Below are 12347 nucleotides of genomic sequence, written 5' to 3' on the forward strand. Positions count from 1 at the left end.
TGTAAAATTAGAAGTTTCATTCATAGGATTGAGAATGACAAACATATCTTGCATTTTTTTTTTCATGGAGTGTGGGCGTCACTGGCTGGGCTGCATTTATTGTCCATCCCCGAGCACATTTAAGAGTCAACCATATCTCTGTGGATCTGGAGTCATATGTAGGCCAGAACAGGTAAGGGCGGCAGATTTAATTCCCTAAAGACCTAAAAACATGGGTTTTTAAACGACAATCGATCGACAATGGTTTCATGGTCATCCTTTGGCATTTAAATTCCAGATTTATTTTTTTCTGGAATACAAATTTCACCATCTGCCACGGTGGGATTCGAACCTGGGTCCCCAGAGCATGGCTCTGGGTCTCTGTATTACTAGTTCAGCGACAATACCATTATGCCACTGCCTCCCCTACATAGGACCCTTATAGCCAGAAGATACTGTCCTTTCCTCCCAACATGCCAGATGCAGAGGTAAAAAGCTGACCTCTCACCCTGCATGTTATGCAGCTGTTTCTAATTAGGCAAGGTGTTATTAACCAGTTTTTGTCCACTAACAGATTTTAGTAAAAGCTAAACACTACGGCAGGTAACAGAAATAACATGACTCGTAGTCTCTAATGGTCAAGTAGATCCTCTTCATTCTGCCCCATGGTCAAGCACAAAATTATGCACTCTGGACAAACAGGTTAAAATGTAAATAAATCATTTACAATAAGAAAATCTTAGTTTGGCAATTAGAACACAAAAAGTGCATTTTACCAGTAGGATGACTAATGTTAAGTAATGGGTTAAGAGACATTGCAATTAGTTGTCTCATTTATGTTAAGTGTTCAATGATTGACACTGATATGTAAAGGGGCTTCAGGTGGACTCTGGAGCTTGTGATGATCTGTAGAGTTCTGTGCAGAGTGAGTTTGAACCATTAAAGGTGTGTTGGTGAAAAAGGAGCTGAACTCTTGCCTCTTCATACCACAGCATCTAGTACATGTTAACAACTAATACGATTTTCTTCACTGGTGGAAAGTTGTTTTGTCACACGTAACATTTTCATCTTAATGAGGGAATCATTTCTGCAAATTTTAATGCACATAGAATTAGCTTTAGTTTCCGAGGGCAAGGTTTAAGGGCAGGGCAGCATGGTAACATTGTGGATAGCACAATTGCTACACAGCTCCAGGGTCCCAGGTTCGATTCTGGCTTGGGTCACTGTCTGTGCGGAGTCTGCACATCCTCCCCGTGTGTGCGTGGGTTTCCTCCGGGTGCTCCGGTTTCCTCCCACAGTCCAAAGATGTGCAGGTTAGGTGGATTGGCCATGATAAACTGCCCTTAGTGTCCAAAACTTAGTGTTGGGTGGGGTTACTGGGTTATGGGGATAGGGTGGAGGTGTTGACCTCGGTTAGGGTGTTCTTTCCAAGAGCCGGCACATTCAGATGTGCTGAATGGCCTCCTTCTGCACTGTAAATTCTATGATTTAATGATGATAAGAATAGGCAAATGATTCCACATGGCATTTGCGCTCATCTAGTGACAAAGTAGGACGACGGTAGAACTCTGTCTTAATTCCTTGAATTTTAAATTGGAACTTCAGGAAGGATGACAGGATATTGAATTACATTTAAAAGAAATTTGATTTCCTATAAAAATACAAAATCAATGCAGATTTAGAAATATAACATTACCTATTGTTTCCACAAAGTTCCACATTCTTGCACAGGAGACCCAGAGAGAAAGTGAGTTAAAATTAAGATAGATGTACTTTCGCACAAACTACCTCTTTGTCATAATGAAGCTAAAATATTAGATAGAATTTATTTTCTAGAAAAGATTAGTCTCTGTGCACTTCTATAGTAATGTTATGATCAAGAGTTTAATATATTTTTAAGCAACAGCAATGCTAAAGAATTCCACATGTTCAACCAATTGTTAGGTCTTAAAATAATCTGCAGCATTGATAGGGTGTGTTTTGATCTGGAAATCATTCAAACTTACCCCAGTTGGATTATGAAGACAAACTGGACAATATGGACAACTTTAAGGACGTCATATGATTCAAAAATTCCAATAACCTTAAGGAACTTAGCCAGGCACAGCAATGTGATATACCGAGTTAACCTGCAGCAAAAAGGTCAAAATAGATCAGTATTTATTATGTGCCCTTGAATTAAAAATGACAAATGGCAACTCATAACGACGCTCATAATTTCTGAACTGTTACTGGCTCAGCTGATAGACAGCATCTACATTAAGAAATGAAGTTTTGAAAAATGTTGCACCACCTAATTCAAAAATTGTTTTCTCTTTCAAAATTTTCCATGCACAATTCTATTTAAAGTCATAGAATGTAACTGAAGGTGTCCCTTCAGCCCATTGCATCGGCTTTTGAAAGAATTATTTAATAAGACCCACTCCCTTGCCTCTTTCCCTGCAAAACTTTCAAATATTTAAACAGTTCCCTTTCAAAAGTTATTATTCAATCTGCTGCCAGCATCCTTACGGACAGTGCACCCCTGGTCGCAACAACATGCTGCATAAAAGATAGTCTCAGCACCCCTTGGGTTCTTTTTGCCATGAATTCTGTTGGGTTGTTCAGGTACCTGCAGTCTTTGCCTGTGATGCTGTACAAGGACATACCTTTCTTTCATGATAATTCCCTCCCATTCCAACACTGTGAAAAAGCCTTTACAATTTCACATGGCTTCCTCCTTCCTTGACAACTCCCATAGGATTAGGAAGGTCAAGTAGGGGACAACGGTACAAGCCAATAATCTGCAGTAGAATATAATTAAATGTCTGTCAAAAGCCTAGAGTTCAAAAGCATTCTGTCCATATTACCTTTGTAAGGAAGCATATTGATATGAAACATATAGCATCGACCAGCCAATTCATGTCAAGTTGGTAAAGTTATCGTTTTTGAACAGCACTGTTTAAACTAGATGGAAATCTAGATGGAAACCAGGGGCTGGTTTAGCTCACCAGGCTAAATTGCTGGCTTTTAAAGCAGACCAAGCAGGCCAGCAGCACGGTTCAATTCCCGTACCAGCCTCCCCGGCCAGGCGCCGGAATGTGGCGACTAGGGGCTTTTCATTTCATTGAAGCCTACTCGTGACAATAAGCGATTTTCATTTTTTTCAAATCTATTTTACTTTGGACATGCGATGGGGATTTAAAGTACTGTTGCAATAACGATACTAATTTAATCACAAATATTCTGAGTCTCTGCTAGTCTTGAATGAATGAATAAAGTTGCACACCCAAATTTGTAGCTAATAGCTTGGAAGTCAATAAGCTGCACAGATGGGGGAAGGAAATAAGAAAGACATATGGATTAAATGAGTGGGCAGAAGTGAGGCAGAGACAATTCATGTGGATAAGGGTGAGGATTTGGATACAAGAAAAATAAAACAATATTTTCTAATTATGACAGACTAAGAGCTGTGAAGGAACAAAGGCACAGAAGGTTAATAAAATGTTGTCTTTAATCTTAGATTGGTTGTAAAAGTGGGTAGCAATGCTGCTGTTGCACATGACCTTGCTCAGACCCTACCTGGTGTAATGTAGTCAGTTTTGGGTTCCATCTCAGGAAGAATATTATTCTTGGGTACAGAATGTAGATTCATAGGAATGATGAGGGGTTTAAAGGAGTAAATCAGCTAGGATGCACAACTTGGTTTTGCATTCACTGGAGTTTTAGAAGATTGAGAGGTAATCAATTTCTTTAAAGTGGTTAAGGAGCCTCTGGCGGGGAATCCAAAGTGGGAGAGCATAATATTAAAATCAAGAGTGAAATCAGAAATGTACTTTTTCAGACAAACGATAGTGGTAATCTGAAACTTGTCCCCGAAAAAGAGACAGGTTCTATGACCATTGAAATTTAAGACAGATTTATTAAGCAAGGATGTCATGCAATGTGGAGCAAAAAAGGTGAGATAATAGAATTGTGGTACAGATTAGTCATGATTGAACAGAATGGCCAAAGAGGCTCAAGTGGTTGAATGGCCTACATGCGTTACATGTTTCTAATTTGTTACATTTTAACTTTAATTAGTGCTGCTTTTTGATTTGAATTTACTTCATTCCAGAGTCAGTTTCCAGATTACAGGTTGGATATTTTGGATAACCTCTGGATTGAAAACTGATATCACTGTCAAAAAAAAGGTCGCCGCCATCAGCTACATCTACATAATATATGGTTGGCACTTTAATTTTTACATCAGCAAGATGTTATTTCTAGAAAGGGGTAAAACAAAACTCTGGTAGGCTTAAGCAGGAGATTTGTCAACTCTCGGTTCTTGACAAGTGATTGATTCTGCGCTACAAAGTCTTTGGTTCCATTTTCTTTTCTTCCATGGGATGTACGATAAGGCTAACATTAGTTGCCCACCCCAAATTTCCTTTAAGAAACTGGTGGCGTGCTGCCTGATTTTAACTGTTGCAGGCCACATGCTGTTGGAACACCCATGGTGCTGTTAGGAAGTTCAAGGATTTTGAAGGAACGGTGATATAGTTCCAAGTCAGGATGGTGTGTGGCTTGGAGGGGAAATTGCAGGCTGTGGTGTTTCTATGCATCTGCTGCCCATATCCTTCTAGATGGCAGAGGCCTTGAGTTTGGAAGCTGCTGTTGAAGGAGTCTTGGTGAGTTGCTGTAGTGCATCTTGTAGATAGCATATACTGCTGCCACTGTGCATTGGTGCTGGAGGGAGTGAATGTTTAAGTTGGTGGATGGGGTGCCATTCAAGTGGACTGCTTTGTCCTCGATGGTGTTGAGCTCCTTGGTGCCACATTCATCCGTCATCACACTCCTGACTTTAAAGGAGCAAATATGACTATGAGAAGAGGACAGATTATTGGTATTAACTTTGGCTTATGTTTATGAAGAGCTTTAGCCATTAGAAAAATGATCTAAATGGCCCCTGCCTGTGCTAAATTTCTTAAACTAGAGGCATAGGCTGGGATTTAACCCGGAGACAGTAGCACCACCCACCAGTTAGAAGATTGTTGGCGAGCCCACCTCTGCTGGCCAGGGCAGCAATGATGTAACTTTGCATGACTCAGTCAATTAGTTGTCTGATGTGATGGCTTCGACCCCTCAGAAACAGGACGTGGTGCCTCTAAGAGGGGATGGCCACTGCTGGAACTGCAGCCAGTCCTATGCAAGCGTGGGTGGCTCTTTCCACTGGAGGGCCCCTCAGTTGGGTACAGGGTGCCTGAACAGGAGGGACCCAGGCTGTCAGGCCGGCAGGATATACGTTATGTACCTCTCCCTGGTAAAATACTCAACTTGTTCCAGGGAAGGGTGGGAAGGCCAACACCGACCCGACCGATAGTGAAATACCAAGTGCAATGGCATTCTCTAACATCCAGGCCAATTGGGGTAGGGGGCACCTAAAATTCCAGTTCAAATCTAACAAATTTTATTTTGAAAATGTCACCCAGTCTGACATTTCCAAATAAAATGTGTTATGATTTGAACTAAAACTGTTCTTCCTTGATCTCTCTTTGTCTCCATTTCTGGTGATAGATTGATCACCAATAGTCATTACAACCCCATCGACTCCCACTGCTCCTCACATCCTGCTTCCTGCAAGGACTCCATCCCATTCTCCCAGTTTCTCTGTCTCAGTCATTTCCACCAACTCCAACATGATGCTATCACAAAACAAATCTTCCCTCCCCCCTACTGTGAGCATTCTGCAGGGACTGCTCCATCCATGGCACCCAACTCCCCATCCACTTTGCACACAATTACAGATAGTATAATGCCTGCCCCTTTAGCTCCTCCCTCCTCACTATTCAAGACCCCAACACTCCTTTCAAGTGAAGCAGCGTATCACTAAAACTTTGTTCAATTTGATTTATTGCATTCACTGCTCCCATGCGCTCTCCTTTACATGCAGACTGGGTGACTGCTTTGCAGAACCCCTCCACTCAGTGCGCAAGCATAACCTCCAACTTTCCTCTTGTTTGCCACTTTAACTCAGCATATGGCACATGGTGTGCTAGACTTTATCAGTAGGGGGATTGAGTTTCGGAGATACAAGGTCATGCTGCAGCTGTACATAACTCTGGTGCGGCCGCTCCTGGAGTACTGCGTGCAGTTCTGGTCACCACATTATAGGAAGGACGTGGAAGCTTTGGAGAGGGTTCAGAGGAGATTTACTAGGATGTTGCCTGGTATGGAGGGAAGGTCTTACGAGGAAAGGCTCAGGGACTTGAGGTTGTTTTCGTTAGAGAGGAGAAGGCTGAGAGGTGACTTAATAGAGACATATAAGATAGTCAGAGGGTTAGATAGGGTGGACGGTGAGAGTCTTTTTCATCGGATGGTGATGACCAACACGAGGGGACATAGCTTTAAATTGGAGGGGTAGTAGATATAGGACAGATGTCAGAGGCAGTTTCTTTACTCAGAGAGTAGTAGGGGTGTGGAACGCCCTGCCTGCAACAGTAGTAGACTCGCCAACTTTAAGGGCATTTAAGTGGTCACTGGATAGACATATGGATGAAAATGGAATAGTGTAGGTCAGATGGTTTCACAGGTTGGCGCAACATCGAGGGCCGAAGGGCTCGTACTGCGCTGTAATGTTCTATGTTCTATACCCTGCTCCCATATCCACACACCTGTGCTTGAACTGCTGCAATTCTTCAGAGAAATCCAACGCAAGCTGGAGGAGCAGCATCTACACATTACAGCCATCGGGACAACACTGAGTTCAACAGTTTTAGACTGCGACCTTTCTCCTTCATCCTAAACCCTTTTAAAAAATAAATATCCCATACATATATCATGTATCAATGAAAAATACCCCCCCGCCTCAGCTCCAGGCTGTCTTTTTTTCTTAAGATTGTTCTCCCTTTCTTTAGTAAAGAGCCAAACTGACTCAAAACAAACTGTTTTCTCTCTCTACAGATGTTGCCAGACCTGCTGAGTTTTTCCAGAATTCTGTTCCTGTTTCAGATTCCAGCATCTGCAATATTTTGCTTATTTCCATATATTTTTTCTTTGCTTGAAATTTGTCATTTTCTTCAGATGCTGATCAAACTGTGCCACACTATACCTTTGAATATCTTCTACTTATTTTAGTTTATGCACCTTTCCCTCCTTTCTCTCTTCTGAAGGTACCGAGGCCACACTGATGTGCAGCTCTGACACCCTACAATACCATATTCAAGTGTCATTCTTCAAGTGAAGTCTTGGCAGTGAGTATCAGCAAGTTAAGAAAACTGTAGTGGTAGTCAGAGTTGATGCTCATCCTGTTCTCATCCAATAACCATACAACACGTGCACACACATCCAGCAAAGGATCATATAACTTTAATCAGAGACTGATTGGTCAACCAGACTAGTTTTGTTAAACAATCAAGTGGGGAATTTTCAGATTTTTCTGCTTAAACAGCCTCGGTTTTACAGCATGTCCTATGCAATTACATGGCTTCCAGGGCTGATGTAGTGTGCATATGCAATGTGGTACACAAGATATGATCTTTGCGTGAGGCAAGCTGAATACACCAATAGGTCCTTTACTGTCATTTTTCATGTTCTTTTTTCTACCCTGTACCACCTCCCCTTAACCCAGAGACACTGAAGCACCAGCGACACCATTGGTTTTGCAAGCACTGAGTCTTTCTGCCAAATTCCACAAGTTCAAATGGGACATAAAAGAAAATTTGTCCCATCGTGTCCATGAAAGAGTTGTCCAACCTAATCCCACTTTTGAACTCTTGTTGTGTAGTCTTGTAGGCAACGACAGTTCAAAAGCCTATAGCAAAGTGTTTTTTTATGCAATAGGAGTTTCTGCCTGTACCAGCTTTTGAGGCAGAGAGACCCAGACCCCAACACCCTCTGGGTGAACAAATTACTTAATTTCTCTCTAATCCTACAATTACTTTCAAATGTAAATCTGTGACCCCGGTTATTGACCTATTGCTAAGGAAAAATTGGTCTTTCTTCTTCACTCGGTCTAAACCCCTCATAATTTTCTGAATCATATTACTGTCTGTCCCAGGACACTTTTACCTGGAGCTGGGCACATCCACAGGGCCCAGCCTGGCGCTGGAGATGATGTTGTTGCTGTATTTCTCCTCCATCCTTCACCCCGGGGGGGGGGGGCACTTTCTGCCGCTACCGCCTCCTTCTCACCAGCTGAGCTGCTTCTCGTTGCCTGAGCGATTCGCCATCAGTCACAGGCCAGAAGCCTGCGGCTCGAGTTTTTGAGTGGACCACGCTTCAGCCTGCCAGGAAGCCGGCGGTGGGGGATCTGAGCCCGCACCCACAGTGGAGGCTTGAAGCGGCCTCAAGAAAAGGCGACCCGTCAACCCGTGTCCAGCACCTTCCCGACCTCCCCGCATTCCGCCCCCTACCGACCGGCACCATCCCGACCTCCCCGTATTCCGCCCCCTACCGACCGGCACCATCCCGACCTCCCGTATTCCGCCCCCTACCGACCGGCACGATCCCGACCTCCCCGCATTTCGCCCCCTACCGACCGGCACCGTCCCGACCTCCCCGCATTCTGCCCCCTACCGACCGGCACCGTCCCGACCTCCCGCATTTCGCCCCCTACCGACCGGCACGGTCCCGACCTCCCCGCATTCCTCCCCCAACGAGCGGCACCACCCCGACCTCCACGCATTCCTCCCCCTAACGACCGGCACCATCCCGACCTCCCCGCATTCCTCCCCCTAACGACCGGCACCATCCCGACCTCCCCACATTTCGCCCCCTACCGACCGGCACCGTTCCGACCTCCACGCATTCCTCCCCCTAACGACCGGCACCATCTCGACCTCCCCGCATTCCGCCCCCTGCTGCTCACCCTGCGACTCCTGCTGAAAGGCCTCTCTGGCTCAAGGCCTTCCTTGGTAACTGACTCTCTTTCTGAAGCAGTTAGATTGGGTTTGAGTTGCTCTCACCAGGTGTCAGGACTGACAGGAAGGAGGAAGTAAATAGAGAAAATGGTGAAAATACTCAGCAGCTCAGGGAGTCTTGCTGTGGGGTGAAAAACAAGAGTTAATAGGTTACAAAGGGCAACCCTGCTGTTAATTTCTCCGGTTGGAATCAGAGAATCCCTCCAGTGCAGAAGGAGGCCATTCGGCCCATCACGTCTATACCAACCCTCTGACAGAACACCCCACCTATGTGCACGCTCCCCCCGTAACCCCACCTAACCTGCACTAAGGGGCAATTTATCATGGTCAATCCATCAAACCTGCACGTTTTTTGATTGTGGGAGGAAACTGGAGCACTCCCCAGGCTACACATAATTACATCAACTGATGTACCTTTCAAAAAGGCAAGAAACTGAAGATTAGAAATCTGGAGAGCAGGTCAATCGGCATCTGTGGAGATCGCAGTCAAGTCGATATTTCTTCTGTGAAGCAACTTGCATTTCTCTAGCACCTCACAGGGGCAATTATACATAATTTGACACCCAGGCATATAAAGACACATTAGTTTAATCAAAGAGGAGTGTTTAGAGGATCAGTGAGATACATACGGAAAGTGCATTTCAGTGCTTAGGCAGCTGAACCCACGACAGCCAACGGTGAAGAGAATATAAGTGGGGATAGGCACGAAGAGGCCAGAATTGGAGGGATGCAGAGATCCTGGAAGGTTGTAGGGCAGGAGGAGTTTATGGAGATAAGATGGGTGTGAGGCCATGAGAAATCTGAAAACAAGGATGAGAATTTTAAGCTCACGGTTTTGCTGAACCAAGTGCCTATGTGGGTTAGCAAACAGACGATTGGTGAGTGAACAGGATTTTGTGTGAATGAAGAATCAGGTAGGGGAGCTTTGGGTGAGCTCATGTTTGTGGAGGGTGCATGGTGGGAGATCGGCCATGGAATGGTCAATTTAGACATAAAAGCCTGAGAGAATTTCAACGGTGCCAGGTGGTCGATGGATGAAGTTACCTAGGTGGTCTTAATATTGGAGTAGATATGGAGCCAGAATCTCAGCTCAGGGTCAGATAGGAGGCCAAGGTTCCGAATAGTCTGGTTAAATCCCGGAAAGGCCTGGTTGGGACGGAGTCAGTGGCGAGGGAACGGTGATTGTGGTAGGGACCAGAGACAATAGATTTGCTCTTCCCAAACTTTCTGTAGCACAGTGGTTAGCACTGTTATTTCACAGCACCAGGGTCCCAGGTTCGATTCCTGGCTTGGGCCACTGTCTATGCGGAGTCTGCACGTTCTCCCTGTGTTTGCGTGGGTTTCCTCCGGATGCTCTGGTTTCCTCCCACAAGTCCCGAAAGACGTGTATGTCATAATACACATCTATGGAGTGCAGACAAGCAGTGATTGACACACAGGATGACCAGGAAGCACACCGAACAGAGCAGCCAATCACCAGACAGAACACGACCACTATAAAGCCAGAGGGCACCAGTTTTCCCGCTCTCTCAGGACCAAGCCTCTGAGACAGTCAGAGCTCGTGAGCTAGCCAGTGCAAACACCATGTGGTAGCTAGTAAGTCTGGTCAGGCTAGTGTCAGGTCTCCATTCAAGTCAGCATAGTGTCAACCTACAGTTGAACATGTATTATAGTTTAGATGTTAAATAAAATCGTGTTGCATCTCATCAAGTGTTGGAAGTCTGTCTCTCGCTACACTGCATCAAGTGCAGTCCACATCGACCCAGCCAGCCCAACACACCAGTGTCGTTAGGCGAATTGGACATTCTAAATTCTCCCTCTGTGTACCCGAAGAGGTGCCAGAGTTTGGCGACTAGGGGATTTTCACAGTAACTTCATTGCAGTGTTAATATAAGGCAACTTGTGACAATAATAAAGATTAAATTATTAATTCAATAATGGATGTCAGACAAGCAGGGCAACAAAGACAGTGAGAGTCAAGAGAGGAAAAATACACATAATGGAAAATAAATATAATGAGCTGTAAAATATTAAAGCAGAAAACAGAAGATTGGTTAAATGGCAGAATGATATCAACAGAAGACAATAAGACGCGTAACGAGAAATAATGAAAGGAGAGTTGATTTTTTTAATAGCCCCTGAAGTGGCCGACAGCAAGCCACTCTGTCAAGGCAGTTTGGGATGGCAATAAAATGCAAAAACCATTGAAGAGAGGGTGACATGGTAGCACAGTGGTTAGCATTGCTGCGTCACAATGCCTGAGACCTGGGTTCGATTCCGACCTTGGATGACTGTGTGGAGTTTGCGCATTCTCCCTGTGCCTGCGTCGGTTTCCTCCGGGTGCTCTGGTTTCCTCACACAATCCAAAGTTGTGCATGTAAGGTGGATTAGCCATGCTAGGTGGGGTTACGGCGATAGGGTGGGGGATTGGGCTTAGGTAGGGTGCTCTTTCAGAGGGTGGGTGCAGACTCGATGGGCTGAATGGCCTCCTTCTGCACTGTAGAGATTCTATTCTGTAAGATATAGCGAACATGTAAATATGGCTAGATCGGGGGGACATGATAGATAGAAAGAGAAGTAAAGAAAATAGTTTTTTTCGTTTTCCCATGTGGCGTAATTATATCCGCAGACTGCTTGCACACAACTTACTCTCTTGTGTTTCCCATAGACAACGTGCGTCCCTAAGTTCCTAACCCGATTACGGGAGGAAGGAAGACATTTTGGTAAAAAATAAGCTAGCTAAGAAATGATGCCAACATATTTGGAGAAATCTCATTTCCATTTGAATTCCTTTCATACCCTGATGGTAATCCAATATTTTGGTTTACAAAGATTGCTGAAGAGGTCTCAGTCTATACATTATGTAGTGATGCTGAATTACCAAATGACTGATAGTGTTGGATCAACATTCTGGAACACAAAACATATTGGGTGCGAGTTTAAAAAAATACATTTAGAATATCTAATTCTTTTTTCTTCTAATTAAAGGGCAATTTAGCGTGGCCAATCCACCGACCCTGCAGAATTCTTTGGGTTGTGGAGGTGGCACCCATGCAGACACAGGGAGAACGTGCAAATTCCATATGGACAGTGACCCCGGGGCCGTGCTCGAACCCAGGTCCTCGGCGCTGTGCGGTAGCAGCACTAACCACTGCGCCACCTTGCCGCCCCTATTGGGCGCGATTTAATGGATAAAACAGAGTCCCATTTGGGAACGTATAGTGGGGTGTTTCTAGGTACCTGTGGCACTGAGAACGACACCGCTATCTAACAGGAGTCGTCACCAAGACGACTATGCCATTAAATCATGCCCCACTGTCTTAATAGAACCACGCTCTGTATGGACTCAGAAGATTCGCTGTCTTTCTTCACTATGGAGTTTAGAAGGATGAGGGAGTCGGACTTCGTTGAAACTTACAGAATACTGAGGCCTAGATATAATAATAATCTTTATTGTCACAAGTAGGCTTACATTAACACTGCAATGAA

General features: G+C 44.5%; 1 protein-coding gene across 1 annotated transcript in view; it reads right to left on the reverse strand.

Annotated features, from left to right (window-relative positions):
* Positions 1-8329, reverse strand: part of slc30a5 (solute carrier family 30 member 5) — a 48153-nt gene extending 39824 nt beyond the window's left edge. Inside the window, exons 1-2 of the mRNA XM_038805598.1 lie at positions 8008-8329; positions 1986-2108 (exon numbers count right to left, since the gene is read on the reverse strand). Of these exons, the coding sequence (XP_038661526.1) occupies positions 1986-2108; positions 8008-8078 (194 nt within the window). The 5' untranslated portion in view covers positions 8079-8329. The remainder of the gene's footprint in view (positions 1-1985; positions 2109-8007) is intronic.
* Between the last annotated feature and the right edge of the window lie 4018 nt (positions 8330-12347).

This window comes from Scyliorhinus canicula, chromosome 8 (genome assembly GCF_902713615.1).
Source record: "Scyliorhinus canicula chromosome 8, sScyCan1.1, whole genome shotgun sequence".
In the NCBI taxonomy this organism is placed as follows: Eukaryota; Metazoa; Chordata; class Chondrichthyes; order Carcharhiniformes; family Scyliorhinidae; genus Scyliorhinus; species Scyliorhinus canicula.